Raw genomic sequence first — 21,724 nt, 5'->3', positions numbered from 1 at the left:
GGTGGTGGGGTCTGTGTGCCCTGAGTGTTGGGGGCTGCCCAGGGCCGTGGTCTGATTTCCCTGTAGGGTTCAGATCTCAGCCACACCAGAGTCAGACCGGAGTCACTGCTGGCTCAGGCAGAGGGGTGTGCGGATGGACCAATGGGATCAGCCTCTTCCTGCCTGTCCCTGGGGGCTCCCGGGGAGTCCAGGGCAGCTCAATCTTCAGGTGATGCCACCAGAGGGCTCCAGCTATTGGTAAGGGAGAGGGGTTACACTGCAAAGGGGGGAAATCTCCCAAAGTGGCCTTTCCTTTTGGTTCTTTCCTTTTTTTAGCATTTGGCTCAAAGATGCTGTTACTGGGAGGGCCTGAAGAGTCTGGGGGGAATCGGGGAGTGACGTGGACAGAAGTCCCTTCTGTAACCTCCCTCTCGCCCCGACAGGCTGAGGAATCAGGTCCACGTTTCACTAAAGATCGGCCAGTCTTCCAGGGGACAGAGAAGGGAAATGCTGTGATGGAGCCAGCTCAGGTAGGGGAGTCTCAGGGAGCTGCTGGGCGGGGGAGGGAGGAGTCAGGGTTTGATAAACCTACTGATTTACTAAGTAGGCCCATTGTGGCAGGGAAAGGGGGAGGGGACATTCCCCCATTTCTCAGGCAGGATATAACCACCTCGGCAGGGCTGGGAACATTTTCCAGGCTCCCCAGTGCTGGAGCCTGACCCCACTTGCCTGGGGCTGCTGTGAAATACGAAGGGAAGCTGTCGGGATTCCTGCCCCTGTCCCCGGCTCAGAGCTCTGCTTCCTGTCCCAGTCTGTGGCTGGCAGGCGTGTGGGAAATGAGAAGATCCTGGCGTGCTCCGTGTGCTGGGGCGGACAGGGAGCTCTCACCTTCTCCGCCCCCTGAAGTCTCCTGGCTGCTCTGAGCAGGGTGTGGGTGGGATTTTGCTACTCTGGCCCTCCCACAGCTTCATGTTTTTTTTTTCCTTTCCCCTGAGCAGTGGGATTGTGTCTGGGGCAGCAGGTGCTGAGTGGGGGACTCTTGGTGTTTCAGATGCCGGTGACTTTCGAGGAGGTGGCTATTTATTTCACCCAGGGGCAGGGGGCTCTGCTGGACCCCACTCAGAGAGCCCTCTACAGGGACGTCATGCAGGAGAACTATGAGACGGTGACCTCGCTGGGTAAGGGATTCCCGTCCCCTCAGTTATTAGAAGCTGTGGGGTCTGCGTGTCTTAATGTGGTCAGATTCTTCCCTGGTCAGTTGGAGCAGAGGCGAATGGGTTCCATAATGCACAGCTGCCATGTGAGAAATACATGCATTTCGGTGCCCTCTCCACTGGGACAGGGGAGTCAAAACCCAATGGACACGCTAAACCATCCCCACCCCTCAAGCTTTCAAAGGGGCATAAATCCGCATTGTCTTGTCTGTATTGTTTCTTGGCTGCACAAGCTAGTCAGCAAGGCCCCCAGAGCGCACAGATCCTGGGAACGCCTAGTGAGGGTGTAGTAATAATTCAACTCACCTCCCCAGACAACGTCCTCTGCGCAAGGGGGCCCAGTGACCCTGTTCCCATCCTCTTGGATTCCACGTTCCTCCAGCAGAGCACAGGGACAGGTTCCACTCACGGAACGTCCTTTGTGACAAATCCTCCACCGATGGTCCATGCACCCTGATCTGGACTCATTTCACCTTCTGCACAGGATTTCCCGTTCCCAAACCTGAGCTTATCGCCCGGCTGGAACGAGGGGAAGAGCTGTGGGTGTCCGATCTCCAGGATTTCAAGGACAGAAGGCTTCGGAGATGCACCAGCACAGGTGAGGCCTGACAGAGAAACCATCCAGGGAATGAAGGAAAAAGTTGAGAATCCCAAAATACGATGTGAGTAACGCCCTCAGTTCTTCTTCATCTCACCGAGAGCAGGGCTCTGGTCAGCAGATATTGCTCACGCCATTCCACCCTTCCCGTCTCTCCTTTCTTGTAAGTGTTAGGGTGGGATGTGGAGGCAGAATCGAATTGCTCAGTCTTTGTGTTGGCTTTTCCCTCAGTGCTATTCCTCTTTCTCCCCAGCACAATGACTCCTCTCTGGATTGTGTCTCTCCCAGCAGGTGCTGAGCGAGCGAGTGAGAAGAAGGAGGGGAATCATCATGAGGCAGTTCCTGGGGAAGTGGAACCACAGGGGACCTTTTTGGGAAGAGCTGAAAGGAATTTTTCCCCTTGCTGGAATCAGGGAGAAGCCTGGGGAAATTGGCACAGGTCAGAGAGGCTTCTGATAAACCAACCCAGGAAGAAAGTGGATGAATCTGTGAATGGTGGGGGAGGAGACGAGAATCCCAGAGAGCAGCAGACAAATCGCAAGGAAGAGACACCCTGGCACTGCCTTGAGTGTGGGAAAGGATTCATTGTGAGATCACAACTTGTTACACATCAAACAGTCCATACGGGAGAGAAACCATTTCAATGCTTGGACAGTGGTGAAAGCTTCAATAAGCGCAGAGATCTTAATGACCATGGGAGAAGTCACACTGTAGACAAGCCCATTCAATGCGTTGAATGCGGGAAATGTTTCAGTTCAAAGTCAGCACTGAATTCACATAAGAAAAGCCACACAGGAGAGAGACCCCACAGGTGCTTGGACTGTGGGAAAAGTTTCAAGCAGAAATCAGACCTTGTTCGTCATCAGGCAATCCACACGGGAGAGAGACCCCACAAGTGCTTGCACTGTGGGAAAAGTTTCATACGAAGGTCAGCCCTTGTTCAACATGAGGCAATCCACACAGGAGAGAGACCCCACAAGTGCTTGGACTGTGGGAAAAGTTTCATACAAAGGTCATATCTTGTTTATCATCAAGCAATCCACACAGGAGAGAGACCCCACAAGTGCTTGGACTGTGGGAAAAGTTTCATACAAAGGTCATATCTTGTTTATCATCAAGCAATCCACACAGGAGAGAGACCCCACAAGTGCTTGGACTGTGGAAAAAGTTTCATACAGAGATCAGTGCTGGTGAAACATCAGAGAATCCACACAGGAGTGAGACCCTATAAGTGCTTGGACTGTGGGAAAAGTTTCGTACGAAGGTCACGCCTTGTTCGTCATCAGGCAATCCACACAGGAGAGAGACCCCACAAGTGCTTGGATTGTGGGAAATGTTTCATAAGAAAGTCACATCTTGTTCAACATCAGGTAGTCCACACAGAAGAGAGACCCCACAAGTGCTTGGACTGTGGGAAAAGTTTCAAGCAGAGGTCATACCTTGTAAAACATCGGGCAGTCCACACAGGAGAGAGACCCCACAAGTGCTTGGACTGGAAAAAGTTTCATACAGAGATCAATGCTGGTGAAACATCAGAGAATCCACACAGGAGTGAGACCCTATAAGTGCTTGGACTGTGGGAAAAGTTTCAGATGGAGACCGATGCTGGTTCAACATCAGGGAATCCACACAGGAGTGAGACCCTATAAGTGCTTGGACTGTGGGAAAAGTTTCACATGGAGACCGGTGCTGGTTCAACATCAGAGAATCCACACAGGAGAGTGACTCTGTAAGTGCTTGGACTGTGGGAAAAGTTTCAGACAGAGATCATACCCCATTAAAAATGGGAGAATCCACACAGGATGAACGTGGTCCACTCCCAATGACTGATGAGGAGGGGTCAATACCAAGAGAGGGAAAATTGCTTTTGTAGTGAGCCCGCTTCAGGCCCAAATTGTTGGTTTTAAGTTTGCAAATGAATTGTCGCTCTGGAGTTTCTCTCTGAAGTCTGTGTTTGAAGTTTTTTGGTTGAAGGATGGCTACTTTTAAATCTGTTATTGAATGTCCAGGGAGACTGAAATGTTCTGCTACTGGCTTTTGTATGTTACCGTTCCTGATGTCATATTTGTGTCCATTTATTCTTTTACATAGAGACTGTCCGGTTTGGCCAATGTACGTGGCAGAGGGGCATTGCTGGCCCATGATGGCATAGATCACATTGATCGATGTGCACGTGAATGTGCCCCTGATGACATGGCTGATATGGTTAGGTCCTATGATGGTGTTGCTAGAGTAGATATGGGGACAGATTTGGCAATGGGATTTGTTGCAGGGATTGGTTCCTGGGTTAGTGTTTCTGTGGTGTGGTGTTGGTGAGTATTTGCTTCAGATTGGGAGCTGTCTGTAAGCGAGGACTGGCCTGCCTCCCATGGTCTGTGAGAACGAGTAGTCCTTTTCCAGGATAGGTTATAGATCGTTGATGATGCGCTGGAGAGGTTTTAGCTGGAGGCTGTACATGATGGCCAGTGGTGTTCTGTTATTTCCCTTGTTGGGCCTGTCTTGAAGAAGGTGACTTCTGGGTCTCCATCTTGCTTTGTCAGTCTGTTTCCTCACTTCCCCAGGTGAGTATTGTAGTTTTAAGAGTGCTTGACAAAGATCTTGTAGGTGTTTGTCTCTGCCTGAGGGATTGGAGCAAATGCGGTTGTATCTTGGGGCATGGCTGTAGACAATGGATCGTGTGATGTATCCTGGATGGAAGCTGGAGGCATGTAGGTAAGTATAGAGGTCAGTAGGTTTCCAGTATAGGGTGGTATTTATGTGACCATCACTTATTTGCACTGTAGTGTCCAGGATCTCTTGTATGGACTGGTCCAGGCTGAGGTCGATGCTGGGGTGGAAATTGTTGAAATCCAGGTGGAATTCTTCAAGGGCCCCCTTCCCATGGGTCCATAGGATGAAGATGTCATCAATGTAGCGCAAATAGAGGAGGGGGCGCTAGGGGACGAGAGCTGAGGAAGCGTTGTTCTAAGTCAGCCATAAAGATGTTGGCATGCTGTGGGGCCATGCGGGTACCCCTAGCAGTCCCGCTGACTTGAAAGTATAAATTGTCCCCAGATCTGAAATGGTTGAGGGTGAGGACAAAGTCACAAAGCTCAGCCACCAGGTGTGCTGTGGCCTCATCAGGGATAATGTTCCTGACAGCTTGTAGGCCATCCTCATGTGGAACATTGGTGTAAAGAGCTTCTACATCCATGGTGGCCAGGATGGTGTTTTCAGGAAGATCACCAATACGTTGTAGTTTGCTCAGGAAGTTGGTGGTGTCTCGAAGATAGCTGGGAGTGCTGGTAGCATAGGGTGTGAGGAGAGAGTCCACATCTCCAGATAATCCTGCTGTAAGAGTGCCGATGCCTGAGATGATGGGGCGTCCAGGATTTCCAGGTTTATGGATCTTGTGTAGCAGATAGAATACCCCTGGTCGGGGCTCTAGGGGTGTGTCTGTGTAGATTTGTTCCTGTGCTGTAGCAGAGAGATTCTTGAGCAGTTGGTGTAGTTTCTTTTGATACTCCTTAGTGGGATGGAGGACAGTGGCCTTTAGAATGTGGTAGAATCCTAGAATCCTAGAATATGAGGGTTGGAAGGGACCTCAGGAAGTCATCTAGTCCAACCCCCTGCTCAAAGCAGGACTGATCCCCAATTAAATCGTCCCATCCAGGGCTTTCTCAAGCCTGACATTAAAAACTTCTCAGGAAGGAGATTCCACCACATAGAATCATACAATATTAGGGTTGGAAGGGACCTCAGGAGGTCATCTAGTCCAACCCCCTGCTCAAAGCAGGACCAATCTCCCATTTTTGTCCCACATCCCTAAATGCCCCCCTCAAGGATTGAACTCACAACCCTGGGTTTAGCAGGCCAATGCTCAAACCACTGAGCTATCCTTCCCCCCCCAAAGGTACCACCTCCCTAGGTAACGCATTCCAGTGTTTCATCACCCTCCTAGTGAAAAAGTTTTTCCTAATATCCAACCTAAACCTCCCCCACTGCAACTTGAGACCATTACTCCTTGTCCTGTCATCCGCTACCACTGAGAATAGTCTAGATCCATCCTCTTTGGAACCTCCTTTCAGGTAGCTGAAAGCAGCTATCAAATCTCCCCTCATTCTTCTCTTCTGTAGACTAAATAATCCCAGATCCCTCAGCCTCTCTTCGTAAGTCATGTGTTCCAGTCCCCTAATCATTTTTGTTGCCCTCCGCTGGACTCTCTCCAATATTTCCACATCCTTCTTGTAGTGTGGGGCCCAAAACTGGACACAGTACTCCAGATGAGGCCTCACCAATGTCGAATAGAGGGGAACGATCACGTCCCTCGATCTGCTGCCAATGCCCCTACTTATTCATCCCAAAATGCCATTGGCCTTCTTGGCTACAAGGGCACACTGTTGACTCATATCCAGCTTCTCATCCACTGTCACCCCTAGGTCCTTTTCTGCAGAACTGCTGCCAAGCCTTTCGGTCCCTAGTCTGTAGCGGTGCATTGCATTCTTCCATCCTAAGTGCAGGACTCTGCACTTGTCCTTGTTGAACCTCATCAGATTTCTTTTGGCCCAATCCTCCAATTTGTCTAGGTCCCTCTGTATCCTATCGCTACCCTCCAGCGTATCTACCGCTCCTCCCAGTTTAGTGTCGTCTGCAAACTTGCTGAGGGTGCAGTCCACACCATCCTCCAGATCATTCATGAAGATATTGAAGAAAAGCGGCCCCAGGACCGACCCTTGGGGCACTCCGCTTGATACTGGCTGCCAACTAGACATGGAGCCATTGATCACTACCCATGGAGCCCAACAATCTAGCCAGTTTTCTACCCACCTTATAGTGCACTTGTCCAGCCCATACTTCTTTAACTTGCTGACAAGAAGACTGTGGGAGACAGTGTCAAAAGCTTTGCTAAAGTCAAGGAACACTACGTCCACTGCTTTCCCTTCATCCACAGAACCAGTTATCTTGTCATAGAAAAGTTGTAGGAAAGTTGCCTGGCAGTCTCCTGTTCATAATTGTTAGGGGAAATTAACCTAGTTAGCATATGTGACTCCATTTTGGGTTTCCTCTCCGCCGTTAACTAGAAGTGAGCACATCACGTACCAAGGAAGGAGGATCCTTCAGAGTGGACACCTGGACAGTTTCAAGATAAGGGAAACAAAGGAGACAGGAACTAGCGGACATGCCTGAAATAGCTGCTAATTCAGCGTTTTTGCAGGGGCAAGGTGGATTGGTGATAGATAAGGAGAAGGCCTGTTTGTTGGGTTATGTGCCCTGAGGCTCACAGGCAGGATGTTTTGCCAACAGTATCTAATCTTTGTGTAACCTGTAATCGGGGTCCCGCTCTGCTTAAGAGAACGGTACCACCCTTGAGCGTAATAAACCTACAAACGCTGAGACACTCTGCAGTCTGTCTTTATTTGGTTGCCTCAGCCTAGAAACGAACTGTACGTGTCCTAACTGGAATAATTCGTAACAGTTGCTGTGAAATAGGAAGGGAAGCTGTCGGGATTCCTGTCCCCGTCCCCAGCTCGGAGCTCTGCTTCCCGACTCAGCCTGTGGCTGGCAGGCGTGTGGGAAATGAGAAGACCCTCCCATTCTTTGTGTGCTGGTGGGACAAGGCGCTCTCACCGTCTCCCAGCCCCCGGAGCCTCCTGGCTGCTCTGAGCAGGTGCCTGTGGGATTCTGCTACTCTGACCCTTCACTCTTTTCTTTCTTTGCCATGATTAGTGGGACTGTGGCAGGGGCAGCAGGTGCTGAGCGGGGGACTCTTGTTGTTTCAGATGCCGGTGACCTTGGAGGAGGTGGCTGTGTATTTCACCCAGGGGCAGGGGGCTCTGCTGGACCCCGCTCAGCATCTGATGTGTTCTGACCAGTGTTCCCTCAGTTTTAACGTCCAAGTGCGGAATGAATTTGGTTCTACGCACCAGTATGTGACACATCATCTCCATATTGGCGCACAGAACAAAATTCATGGGGTGGGGGTGGGGCTGAGGGATTTGGAGTGTGGGAACTGGCTCAGGACTGGGACAGGGATGAGGTGCAGGGGGTGAGGGCTCTGGATTCAGGTGCGGGCTCTGGGGTGGGGCTGGGGATGTGGAGGTTGACGTGTGAGAGGGGGTTCAGGGCTGGGACAGAGGGATGGGGTGCGGAGGGGTGAGTGCTCTGGCTAGGCATGTGGGGGTTGGGACTGGGGATGAGGGGTTTGGGGTTCAGACTGCAGTGGAGAGAGGACTCCCCCAGCCCTCTCTCACCACAGCAGTTTGGGGCCAGGTCAGAGGCAGCTCTCCCCAGCCACGGCGGCTCCTGTGGTCCTGGGCCGGACTGAGGGAGGGGTTCCACTCCCCAGCAGCTCCAGTGGACCTGGGCCAAGCCTGGGGAGGGGCTCCTCTCCCTGCCTGCCTCCACGGCCCTCCACAGCCTGCAGTGCAGCTGCGTAGCCTGCAGGGAACACAGTTTCTGACCCCCGACCTTCCGTTAGCAGAGTGATTGCTAGTCCCTGAGTTCCCCCTTTGGGGCCAGGTTGTCTCATTCCCAGATAGTCAAGCATTTACTGTTTCTACATTTTATCCCTTATGGGCCAGAATTAACCAGATGCTAAAAAGGTGGGAGAAGGGACAGTAAAATGTGGAGTTTTCGCTTCTGTGCTATTTCAGGGCAACGGGGTGAGTGCGAGAGATTCCCTCCTTCCCCTCTCACTGTCACGCTCCTCTCTCCACACAGCAGCCTCTGTCCCAGCCATGGAAAGTTTAACCTGCCTCCGTTCTATCCCTCCATCTCCCACGGTGTCACGTACCACCCTGTCCCCGGCTCTCCATGCTTAGGAGTCACAGCTTTGATGTCTATGATCTTAGTCAGACTCCGGAGGGCTGGAGAAGGAAGTGTCACAGACACTTGGAGTGGGCAGGGAAATCTCAATGAACTTCAAAGCACAGTTGGACTTTCAGATCTTAGAGCCTCGTTTCCATCTATTGGTAAAATTACTTCCCGGCTTTTTCTAGGTTTGGTCCAGATCATTTGTAGATGGGAAGGTTGTTTTCTCTTTCGTTCTCTTTCTTTTATGATGATGCTAAAACTTTTGTAACTAATACAGCCGAATAATGAGGCTGGTGGCAGAGGGAAACTGGAGCAGCCGGGAGCAGTGAGCGAAGGGGACCCTGGGCAAAGGGCCCAGGGCAGGGAGAGTCCCTCAACCAAGAGGCCTTGCAGGCCAGACTGGGTGGGGGATCATAACCCTGACAGGAAGCAGCTGATGCTAGGAAGAAGGGTCCTACTACCTGGAGCCTGAGGCCAACACCAGAGTTAGTGTCCAACCCTGGGCATACCTGCAGCACAGCCAGGGCCTGGGCAGGAGGCCTTGGATGTGGGAGGGACAGACTGTGAAGTTCCCTGGCATTCCAGAGAGGGTTGTTTGGGGTTCACCCCCACAGAGCGGGGTGACATGTTTTCCTTTCATCTTTCCCACTTTTCTCTTTGTTTTTGTATTACTTGCTGTTTAATGCATTGTATTTGTTCTTAACTCTGTGCAATGATGAAGGAAGCATCCAGAGTGGAGAGAACACCCCACAATGGGGACAGCTGTCCTGAGTGATCCCTGGGCCCATCATTGGGGTTACGGGGGTCCAGAGTGGAAGCGGGCGGGGGGGAGGGGTCCTCGAGGTCATGCAGGCCTCTGGGTAAAGGACTCAGATCCTTTTGCTTGCCATTTCCTCTGGGGCTCGGTAGAAGTCAGAAAAGTTCCCCACACTAGGAGGAGTGTTCCCCCCTCTTACCTCTGTGCATATTTATTGGTTTCTAGTAAATTAATTGGGATTATAGAGGCAAGTGTCAGAGCGGGCACCAGCGAGAGTTGCTGGCCACCCTCTGAGGCCACCAAATTTGGTCGTGAGAATCCCTGGACAAGATGCTCATGATGGTCCCTTCTGACCTTGGAGCCTGTGAGTGTAACAGGAGCTGGGCACAGGGATGCTGATCCTTTCGTCAGTTGATCGCTAGGACCCAGGAGCGGCTGGGGGGCGGCTCTGGGGGGAGCGATCGCGGGGCTCAGGCCTGGCCCAGGAAGTGACTCGCAGCTGCTGCGGGGACTCTGGCTCCCGGCGAGATCCCCGCGCCCCGGCGGCTGGTGCTGGGAGCCCGGAGCCCGGGCTGAAGCCGGGAGAGGGGAATCTCCAGCCGGGCCCTGCCCGCTGCTCCCCGGGAGCCTCTCCCAGGGCAGAGTCCCCAGCCCGTCCAGCCCATACTTCTTTAACTTGCTGACAAGAATACTGTGGGAGACAGTGTCAAAAGCTTTGCTAAAGTCAAGGAACACCACGTCCACTGCTTTCCCTTCATCCACAGAACCAGTTATCTCGTCATAGAAGGCAATTAGATTAGTCAGGCATGACTTGCCCTTGGTGAATCCATGCTGACTGTTCCTGATCACTTTGCTCTCCTCTAAGTGCTTCAGAATTGATTCCTTGAGGACCTGCTCCATGATATTCTACACAACTCAGAGATAGATGTAGGTTTCATTTTTAGAAGGTACACACTATACATTTTAAAACAGTGATTTATTTTGAAAACTTTTCAGGTTAGTTTTACAGCTATATCAGACAATGAATGATTGTTTGGTTATTTCATTTCATTTATTTGCATTTGGTTATTTCATTGTTTGGTTATTTCATTCATGCCACGCGGTGGAGGAGAACATCACCAGACAGATGTTTAAATTGTTTTATTTCACTAAAACAACTACGTTAAGTATTCTGGATTTTTTTCTTCAACAGCAAAGATATAATATTTTAACAGAAAAGCATATGTCCATCGTTTCTCACATTTATCTGCAGACTTCTTCTCCTTGTCCAGATCTATTCCGCCTCCAACATTCTTCTATTCATTCAACTTTTTGAAACTTTGCACTTTTGGAGAGGGGTAAGGGATTGACTCTGTGTACACAAATTTGCAGGGGGACAATAGAGGTGAGGTCTGTTATTTCTCACCTCTCTATATTAATTGATTTTAAAACATTTTGGCTGTTCACAAACATGTTACCTCTGGAGACACAAAGCCACAGTTTGAGAACTGGGAAACTAAGCATCTCTGATGGGATCTTCTAGACTGAGCACTGAGTCCCACTGGGTAGATGGAAAGATTAACCTAAATAATCTATACAGAAGCCTGTGGAACCCCATAAAATTGGGTCCCTAATCCATCAACTATTGGAACTCATGTACAAAACTTTTCTTAAACATTCCATGAATATATTGTCTCATACTATAGAATTAGAATTTACAATCCCTATTCCAGGATGAGATATCTTTGAGCTGTAATGTATCTTAATTAAACGTATCTTTAGATAAGTTTTTTCCTCAAAAAGCATTTTATCAAAAAAAAATCCAATTTAAATAAAAACACTGATTTTTGTTTAACTCATTGATTTTTATCCAGCCTGGGAAGCAGTGTAAAACGTGCCCTGGGATGGAGAATTAAGCAGTTCAACAGTCCAGATTGTACCCTGGGCTATGTCTCACACCCGCTGTCTCCTGGGCCCCAGCATGGCACTGTTGGGCTTTCATCATCCTGGTCTTGAAAGACACGCTCAGCAGGGCAAACCAGAGAAGGGGAGCCAGCGGACATCCTCAACTCCACTGAGTTTGATTTTGGCTAAATCCTGAACTCCCCCTGGTACGTGAGCAGCTGCTGGGAGCTTCGGGCCCTTGAAATCAGGGCAGGAGCAGTAGCTGCAGCGGCAGCCGGGACCCCCGGGGCTCCAGCGGCGATTTAAAGGGCCCAGGGCTCCGCTGTGGCACCGGTGGCCGGAGCCCTTCACATCACCGGCCTGGGGAAGCTGCCCCCTGCCGGTGCAGTCAGCGGTGTCCCGGCTCTTGCCGGGTCCGCCAGACTGGATCAGACCGGCTTACTTTCACCTCTGCCAGTGGTCTAAACAATTATGCCACCCCCACTTCTGCTCTCTCTCCTTTTGCCTTCCCTCGCTCCCCTCTGCAAATCTGGCCCAGTCAGCTCAAACAACCAGAGGTTTTGGGCCAGTAGCCGGTGACCAGAGAGGCGGTGAGAGCAAGGCCTCTGCCAGCCCAATATGGAAAGAAGTTTTCCGCAGACGGGCTGATCAGCCAGCGGCCCGTGCCCGGTCAGTCGTGCAGGGAGGCTGCGAGCGAGACTTTGGAGGGTGAGAAAATCTGGATTTGTGCTGGAAATGGCCCAACTTGATGATTACTTTAGATAAGCTATTACCAGCAGGACAGTAGGGTGGGAGGAGGTATTGTTTTATGATCTCTGTGTGTATATAAAGTCTGCTGCAGTTTCCACGGTATGCATCCGATGAAGTGAGCTGTAGCTCAGGAAAGCTCATGCTCAAATAAATTGGTTAGTCTCTAAGGTGCCACAAGTCCTCCTTTTCTTTTTGCGAAGACAGACTAACAGGGCTGTTACTCTGAAACGTGAATGCTGACAGGAGAAGTTTGGAGGCGGGATGACCCCTTACTGCTGGGAGAAGCACCCCGAGCCCAGGGGCGGTTGGGTCCCCAGGGGGCAGGAGCTGGGCAGGGGGCTGGATTTCTGTGGGTTGATCGCTAGGACCCAGGAGCGGCTGGGGGGCGGCTCTGGGGGGAGCGATCGCGGGGCTCAGCCCGGCCCCAGGAAGTGACTCGCAGCCGCTGCGGGGACTCTGGCTCCCGGCGAGATCCCCGAGCCCCGGCGGCTGGTGCTGGGAGCCCGGAGCCCGGGCTGCAGCCGGGAGAGGGGAACCTCCAGCCGGGCCCTGCCCGCTGCTCCCCGGGAGCCTCTCCCAGGGCAGAGCCCCCAGCCCGGCCAGGGCCCCTTCCCGGCCCGGCCCCTGCCCCGGGGGGCCCCGCTCGGGGGGAAGGTAAGAGAGACCCTCCCACCCCCCTTTGCAGCGCCCCCCCCCGTCACATCTGGGCTGCAGGGGGAGGAGGATAAAGAGGGGCCGGAGGCGGGTGCAGGGGATGCCGGGGGCAGGCTGGGATGGGGGCAGGGGTGCACGGAAGGGAAGATGGGGCAATGGAGGAGCATCGGGGACTGTGGGGCTGAGGGGAGCGAGGTCGGGAATGGGGGAGGATGTGAGTGGGGGGCACAGCGAGGGAAAGGGGGGATGTGGGCAGGCGGGCGGAGAGAAGCTCTTCTCAGCTTTGGGAGTGATCAGGGGACTAACCCCTCAGGGTGCAGAAGCTACAAGGAAAAAACCCAACCCCCCCTCAACTCCCCCCCCACGACACACACACCCGGCTCTGAGTGTGTTATTGTCAGACACCCCTGTGGTGGTGGGGTCTGTGTGCCCTGAGTGTTGGGGGCTGCCCAGGGCCGTGGTCTGATTTCCCTGTAGGGTTCAGATCTCAGCCACACCAGAGTCAGACCGGAGTCACTGCTGGCTCAGGCAGGGGGGTGTGCGGATGGACCAATGGGATCAGCCTCTTCCTGTCTGTCCCTGGGGGCTCCCGGGGAGTCCAGGGCAGCTCAATCTTCAGGTGATGCCACCAGAGGGCTCCAGCTATTGGTAAGGGAGAGGGGTTACACTGCAAAGGGGGGAAATCTCCCAAAGTGGCCTTTCCTTTTGGTTCTTTCCTTTTTTTAGCATTTGGCTCAAAGATGCTGTTACTGGGAGGGCCTGAAGAGTCTGGGGGGAATCGGGGAGTGACGTGGACAGAAGTCCCTTCTGTAACCTCCCTCTCGCCCCGACAGGCTGAGGAATCAGGTCCACGTTTCACTAAAGATCGGCCAGTCTTCCAGGGGACAGAGAAGGGAAATGCTGTGATGGAGCCAGCTCAGGTAGGGGAGTCTCAGGGAGCTGCTGGGCGGGGGAGGGAGGAGTCAGGGTTTGATAAACCTACTGATTTACTAAGTAGGCCCATTGTGGCAGGGAAAGGGGGAGGGGACATTCCCCCATTTCTCAGGCAGGATATAACCACCTCGGCAGGGCTGGGAACATTTTCCAGGCTCCCCAGTGCTGGAGCCTGACCCCACTTGCCTGGGGCTGCTGTGAAATACGAAGGGAAGCTGTCGGGATTCCTGCCCCTGTCCCCGGCTCAGAGCTCTGCTTCCTGTCCCAGTCTGTGGCTGGCAGGCATGTGGGAAATGAGAAGATCCTGGCGTGCTCCGTGTGCTGGGGCGGACAGGGAGCTCTCACCTTCTCCGCCCCCTGAAGTCTCCTGGCTGCTCTGAGCAGGGTGTGGGTGGGATTTTGCTACTCTGGCCCTCCCACAGCTTCATGTTTTTTTTTTCCTTTCCCCTGAGCAGTGGGATTGTGTCTGGGGCAGCAGGTGCTGAGTGGGGGACTCTTGGTGTTTCAGATGCCGGTGACTTTCGAGGAGGTGGCTATTTATTTCACCCAGGGGCAGGGGGCTCTGCTGGACCCCACTCAGAGAGCCCTCTACAGGGACGTCATGCAGGAGAACTATGAGACGGTGACCTCGCTGGGTAAGGGATTCCCGTCCCCTCAGTTATTAGAAGCTGTGGGGTCTGCGTGTCTTAATGTGGTCAGATTCTTCCCTGGTCAGTTGGAGCAGAGGCGAATGGGTTCCATAATGCACAGCTGCCATGTGAGAAATACATGCATTTCGGTGCCCTCTCCACTGGGACAGGGGAGTCAAAACCCAATGGACACGCTAAACCATCCCCACCCCTCAAGCTTTCAAAGGGGCATAAATCCGCATTGTCTTGTCTGTATTGTTTCTTGGCTGCACAAGCTAGTCAGCAAGGCCCCCAGAGCGCACAGATCCTGGGAACGCCTAGTGAGGGTGTAGTAATAATTCAACTCACCTCCCCAGACAACGTCCTCTGCGCAAGGGGGCCCAGTGACCCTGTTCCCATCCTCTTGGATTCCACGTTCCTCCAGCAGAGCACAGGGACAGGTTCCACTCACGGAACGTCCTTTGTGACAAATCCTCCACCGATGGTCCATGCACCCTGATCTGGACTCATTTCACCTTCTGCACAGGATTTCCCGTTCCCAAACCTGAGCTTATCGCCCGGCTGGAACGAGGGGAAGAGCTGTGGGTGTCCGATCTCCAGGATTTCAAGGACAGAAGGCTTCGGAGATGCACCAGCACAGGTGAGGCCTGACAGAGAAACCATCCAGGGAATGAAGGAAAAAGTTGAGAATCCCAAAATACGATGTGAGTAACGCCCTCAGTTCTTCTTCATCTCACCGAGAGCAGGGCTCTGGTCAGCAGATATTGCTCACGCCATTCCACCCTTCCCGTCTCTCCTTTCTTGTAAGTGTTAGGGTGGGATGTGGAGGCAGAATCGAATTGCTCAGTCTTTGTGTTGGCTTTTCCCTCAGTGCTATTCCTCTTTCTCCCCAGCACAATGACTCCTCTCTGGATTGTGTCTCTCCCAGCAGGTGCTGAGCGAGCGAGTGAGAAGAAGGAGGGGAATCATCATGAGGCAGTTCCTGGGGAAGTGGAACCACAGGGGACCTTTTTGGGAAGAGCTGAAAGGAATTTTTCCCCTTGCTGGAATCAGGGAGAAGCCTGGGGAAATTGGCACAGGTCAGAGAGGCTTCTGATAAACCAACCCAGGAAGAAAGTGGATGAATCTGTGAATGGTGGGGGAGGAGACGAGAATCCCAGAGAGCAGCAGACAAATCGCAAGGAAGAGACACCCTGGCACTGCCTTGAGTGTGGGAAAGGATTCATTGTGAGATCACAACTTGTTACACATCAAACAGTCCATACGGGAGAGAAACCATTTCAATGCTTGGACAGTGGTGAAAGCTTCAATAAGCGCAGAGATCTTAATGACCATGGGAGAAGTCACACTGTAGACAAGCCCATTCAATGCGTTGAATGCGGGAAATGTTTCAGTTCAAAGTCAGCACTGAATTCACATAAGAAAAGCCACACAGGAGAGAGACCCCACAGGTGCTTGGACTGTGGGAAAAGTTTCAAGCAGAAATCAGACCTTGTTCGTCATCAGGCAATCCACACGGGAGAGAGACCCCACAAGTGCTTGCACTGTGGGAAAAGTTTCATACGAAGGTCAGCCCTTGTTCAACATGAGGCAATCCACACAGGAGAGAGACCCCACAAGTGCTTGGACTGTGGGAAAAGTTTCATACAAAGGTCATATCTTGTTTATCATCAAGCAATCCACACAGGAGAGAGACCCCACAAGTGCTTGGACTGTGGGAAAAGTTTCATACAAAGGTCATATCTTGTTTATCATCAAGCAATCCACACAGGAGAGAGACCCCACAAGTGCTTGGACTGTGGAAAAAGTTTCATACAGAGATCAGTGCTGGTGAAACATCAGAGAATCCACACAGGAGTGAGACCCTATAAGTGCTTGGACTGTGGGAAAAGTTTCGTACGAAGGTCACGCCTTGTTCGTCATCAGGCAATCCACACAGGAGAGAGACCCCACAAGTGCTTGGATTGTGGGAAATGTTTCATAAGAAAGTCACATCTTGTTCAACATCAGGTAGTCCACACAGAAGAGAGACCCCACAAGTGCTTGGACTGTGGGAAAAGTTTCAAGCAGAGGTCATACCTTGTAAAACATCGGGCAGTCCACACAGGAGAGAGACCCCACAAGTGCTTGGACTGGAAAAAGTTTCATACAGAGATCAATGCTGGTGAAACATCAGAGAATCCACACAGGAGTGAGACCCTATAAGTGCTTGGACTGTGGGAAAAGTTTCAGATGGAGACCGATGCTGGTTCAACATCAGGGAATCCACACAGGAGTGAGACCCTATAAGTGCTTGGACTGTGGGAAAAGTTTCACATGGAGACCGGTGCTGGTTCAACATCAGAGAATCCACACAGGAGAGTGACTCTGTAAGTGCTTGGACTGTGGGAAAAGTTTCAGACAGAGATCATACCCCATTAAAAATGGGAGAATCCACACAGGATGAACGTGGTCCACTCCCAATGACTGATGAGGAGGGGTCAATACCAAGAGAGGGAAAATTGCTTTTGTAGTGAGCCCGCTTCAGGCCCAAATTGTTGGTTTTAAGTTTGCAAATGAATTGTCGCTCTGGAGTTTCTCTCTGAAGTCTGTGTTTGAAGTTTTTTGGTTGAAGGATGGCTACTTTTAAATCTGTTATTGAATGTCCAGGGAGACTGAAATGTTCTGCTACTGGCTTTTGTATGTTACCGTTCCTGATGTCATATTTGTGTCCATTTATTCTTTTACATAGAGACTGTCCGGTTTGGCCAATGTACGTGGCAGAGGGGCATTGCTGGCCCATGATGGCATAGATCACATTGATCGATGTGCACGTGAATGTGCCCCTGATGACATGGCTGATATGGTTAGGTCCTATGATGGTGTTGCTAGAGTAGATATGGGGACAGATTTGGCAATGGGATTTGTTGCAGGGATTGGTTCCTGGGTTAGTGTTTCTGTGGTGTGGTGTTGGTGAGTATTTGCTTCAGATTGGGAGCTGTCTGTAAGCGAGGACTGGCCTGCCTCCCATGGTCTGTGAGAACGAGTAGTCCTTTTCCAGGATAGGTTATAGATCGTTGATGATGCGCTGGAGAGGTTTTAGCTGGAGGCTGTACATGATGGCCAGTGGTGTTCTGTTATTTCCCTTGTTGGGCCTGTCTTGAAGAAGGTGACTTCTGGGTCTCCATCTTGCTTTGTCAGTCTGTTTCCTCACTTCCCCAGGTGAGTATTGTAGTTTTAAGAGTGCTTGACAAAGATCTTGTAGGTGTTTGTCTCTGCCTGAGGGATTGGAGCAAATGCGGTTGTATCTTGGGGCATGGCTGTAGACAATGGATCGTGTGATGTATCCTGGATGGAAGCTGGAGGCATGTAGGTAAGTATAGAGGTCAGTAGGTTTCCAGTATAGGGTGGTATTTATGTGACCATCACTTATTTGCACTGTAGTGTCCAGGATCTCTTGTATGGACTGGTCCAGGCTGAGGTCGATGCTGGGGTGGAAATTGTTGAAATCCAGGTGGAATTCTTCAAGGGCCCCCTTCCCATGGGTCCATAGGATGAAGATGTCATCAATGTAGCGCAAATAGAGGAGGGGGCGCTAGGGGACGAGAGCTGAGGAAGCGTTGTTCTAAGTCAGCCATAAAGATGTTGGCATGCTGTGGGGCCATGCGGGTACCCCTAGCAGTCCCGCTGACTTGAAAGTATAAATTGTCCCCAGATCTGAAATGGTTGAGGGTGAGGACAAAGTCACAAAGCTCAGCCACCAGGTGTGCTGTGGCCTCATCAGGGATAATGTTCCTGACAGCTTGTAGGCCATCCTCATGTGGAACATTGGTGTAAAGAGCTTCTACATCCATGGTGGCCAGGATGGTGTTTTCAGGAAGATCACCAATACGTTGTAGTTTGCTCAGGAAGTTGGTGGTGTCTCGAAGATAGCTGGGAGTGCTGGTAGCATAGGGTGTGAGGAGAGAGTCCACATCTCCAGATAATCCTGCTGTAAGAGTGCCGATGCCTGAGATGATGGGGCGTCCAGGATTTCCAGGTTTATGGATCTTGTGTAGCAGATAGAATACCCCTGGTCGGGGCTCTAGGGGTGTGTCTGTGTAGATTTGTTCCTGTGCTGTAGCAGAGAGATTCTTGAGCAGTTGGTGTAGTTTCTTTTGATACTCCTTAGTGGGATGGAGGACAGTGGCCTTTAGAATGTGGTAGAATCCTAGAATCCTAGAATATGAGGGTTGGAAGGGACCTCAGGAAGTCATCTAGTCCAACCCCCTGCTCAAAGCAGGACTGATCCCCAATTAAATCGTCCCATCCAGGGCTTTCTCAAGCCTGACATTAAAAACTTCTCAGGAAGGAGATTCCACCACATAGAATCATACAATATTAGGGTTGGAAGGGACCTCAGGAGGTCATCTAGTCCAACCCCCTGCTCAAAGCAGGACCAATCTCCCATTTTTGTCCCACATCCCTAAATGCCCCCCTCAAGGATTGAACTCACAACCCTGGGTTTAGCAGGCCAATGCTCAAACCACTGAGCTATCCTTCCCCCCCCAAAGGTACCACCTCCCTAGGTAACGCATTCCAGTGTTTCATCACCCTCCTAGTGAAAAAGTTTTTCCTAATATCCAACCTAAACCTCCCCCACTGCAACTTGAGACCATTACTCCTTGTCCTGTCATCCGCTACCACTGAGAATAGTCTAGATCCATCCTCTTTGGAACCTCCTTTCAGGTAGCTGAAAGCAGCTATCAAATCTCCCCTCATTCTTCTCTTCTGTAGACTAAATAATCCCAGATCCCTCAGCCTCTCTTCGTAAGTCATGTGTTCCAGTCCCCTAATCATTTTTGTTGCCCTCCGCTGGACTCTCTCCAATATTTCCACATCCTTCTTGTAGTGTGGGGCCCAAAACTGGACACAGTACTCCAGATGAGGCCTCACCAATGTCGAATAGAGGGGAACGATCACGTCCCTCGATCTGCTGCCAATGCCCCTACTTATTCATCCCAAAATGCCATTGGCCTTCTTGGCTACAAGGGCACACTGTTGACTCATATCCAGCTTCTCATCCACTGTCACCCCTAGGTCCTTTTCTGCAGAACTGCTGCCAAGCCTTTCGGTCCCTAGTCTGTAGCGGTGCATTGCATTCTTCCATCCTAAGTGCAGGACTCTGCACTTGTCCTTGTTGAACCTCATCAGATTTCTTTTGGCCCAATCCTCCAATTTGTCTAGGTCCCTCTGTATCCTATCGCTACCCTCCAGCGTATCTACCGCTCCTCCCAGTTTAGTGTCGTCTGCAAACTTGCTGAGGGTGCAGTCCACACCATCCTCCAGATCATTCATGAAGATATTGAAGAAAAGCGGCCCCAGGACCGACCCTTGGGGCACTCCGCTTGATACTGGCTGCCAACTAGACATGGAGCCATTGATCACTACCCATGGAGCCCAACAATCTAGCCAGTTTTCTACCCACCTTATAGTGCACTTGTCCAGCCCATACTTCTTTAACTTGCTGACAAGAAGACTGTGGGAGACAGTGTCAAAAGCTTTGCTAAAGTCAAGGAACACTACGTCCACTGCTTTCCCTTCATCCACAGAACCAGTTATCTTGTCATAGAAAAGTTGTAGGAAAGTTGCCTGGCAGTCTCCTGTTCATAATTGTTAGGGGAAATTAACCTAGTTAGCATATGTGACTCCATTTTGGGTTTCCTCTCCGCCGTTAACTAGAAGTGAGCACATCACGTACCAAGGAAGGAGGATCCTTCAGAGTGGACACCTGGACAGTTTCAAGATAAGGGAAACAAAGGAGACAGGAACTAGCGGACATGCCTGAAATAGCTGCTAATTCAGCGTTTTTGCAGGGGCAAGGTGGATTGGTGATAGATAAGGAGAAGGCCTGTTTGTTGGGTTATGTGCCCTGAGGCTCACAGGCAGGATGTTTTGCCAACAGTATCTAATCTTTGTGTAACCTGTAATCGGGGTCCCGCTCTGCTTAAGAGAACGGTACCACCCTTGAGCGTAATAAACCTACAAACGCTGAGACACTCTGCAGTCTGTCTTTATTTGGTTGCCTCAGCCTAGAAACGAACTGTACGTGTCCTAACTGGAATAATTCGTAACAGTTGCTGTGAAATAGGAAGGGAAGCTGTCGGGATTCCTGTCCCCGTCCCCAGCTCGGAGCTCTGCTTCCCGACTCAGCCTGTGGCTGGCAGGCGTGTGGGAAATGAGAAGACCCTCCCATTCTTTGTGTGCTGGTGGGACAAGGCGCTCTCACCGTCTCCCAGCCCCCGGAGCCTCCTGGCTGCTCTGAGCAGGTGCCTGTGGGATTCTGCTACTCTGACCCTTCACTCTTTTCTTTCTTTGCCATGATTAGTGGGACTGTGGCAGGGGCAGCAGGTGCTGAGCGGGGGACTCTTGTTGTTTCAGATGCCGGTGACCTTGGAGGAGGTGGCTGTGTATTTCACCCAGGGGCAGGGGGCTCTGCTGGACCCCGCTCAGCATCTGATGTGTTCTGACCAGTGTTCCCTCAGTTTTAACGTCCAAGTGCGGAATGAATTTGGTTCTACGCACCAGTATGTGACACATCATCTCCATATTGGCGCACAGAACAAAATTCATGGGGTGGGGGTGGGGCCGAGGGATTTGGAGTGTGGGAACTGGCTCAGGACTGGGACAGGGATGAGGTGCAGGGGGTGAGGGCTCTGGATTCAGGTGCGGGCTCTGGGGTGGGGCTGGGGATGTGGAGGTTGACGTGTGAGAGGGGGTTCAGGGCTGGGACAGAGGGATGGGGTGCGGAGGGGTGAGTGCTCTGGCTAGGCATGTGGGGGTTGGGACTGGGGATGAGGGGTTTGGGGTTCAGACTGCAGTGGAGAGAGGACTCCCCCAGCCCTCTCTCACCACAGCAGTTTGGGGCCAGGTCAGAGGCAGCTCTCCCCAGCCACGGCGGCTCCTGTGGTCCTGGGCCGGACTGAGGGAGGGGTTCCACTCCCCAGCAGCTCCAGTGGACCTGGGCCAAGCCTGGGGAGGGGCTCCTCTCCCTGCCTGCCTCCACGGCCCTCCACAGCCTGCAGTGCAGCTGCGTAGCCTGCAGGGAACACAGTTTCTGACCCCCGACCTTCCGTTAGCAGAGTGATTGCTAGTCCCTGAGTTCCCCCTTTGGGGCCAGGTTGTCTCATTCCCAGATAGTCAAGCATTTACTGTTTCTACATTTTATCCCTTATGGGCCAGAATTAACCAGATGCTAAAAAGGTGGGAGAAGGGACAGTAAAATGTGGAGTTTTCGCTTCTGTGCTATTTCAGGGCAACGGGGTGAGTGCGAGAGATTCCCTCCTTCCCCTCTCACTGTCACGCTCCTCTCTCCACACAGCAGCCTCTGTCCCAGCCATGGAAAGTTTAACCTGCCTCCGTTCTATCCCTCCATCTCCCACGGTGTCACGTACCACCCTGTCCCCGGCTCTCCATGCTTAGGAGTCACAGCTTTGATGTCTATGATCTTAGTCAGACTCCGGAGGGCTGGAGAAGGAAGTGTCACAGACACTTGGAGTGGGCAGGGAAATCTCAA

General features: G+C 51.8%; 1 protein-coding gene and 1 pseudogene across 1 annotated transcript; both read left to right on the top strand.

Moving 5' to 3' along the window:
- The first annotated feature begins 204 nt into the window (after positions 1–204).
- LOC140897444 (uncharacterized) lies at positions 205–20,203 on the top strand (annotated as a pseudogene).
- Positions 13,262–15,111, top strand: LOC140897443 (zinc finger protein 621). Its single transcript, XM_073310133.2, has 3 exons — positions 13,262–13,548; positions 14,070–14,196; positions 14,717–15,111. The coding sequence occupies exons 1-3, from the start codon at positions 13,369–13,371 to the stop codon at positions 14,839–14,841; spliced, it is 432 nt and encodes a 143-aa protein (XP_073166234.1). The 5' UTR covers positions 13,262–13,368; the 3' UTR covers positions 14,842–15,111.
- Positions 20,204–21,724: the final 1,521 nt, after the last annotated feature.

The sequence above is a fragment of the Lepidochelys kempii genome, chromosome 14, assembly GCF_965140285.1.
Source record: "Lepidochelys kempii isolate rLepKem1 chromosome 14, rLepKem1.hap1, whole genome shotgun sequence".
NCBI lineage: Eukaryota > Metazoa > Chordata > Testudines > Cheloniidae > Lepidochelys > Lepidochelys kempii.
This window is presented reverse-complemented; position numbering and strand designations above follow the sequence as displayed.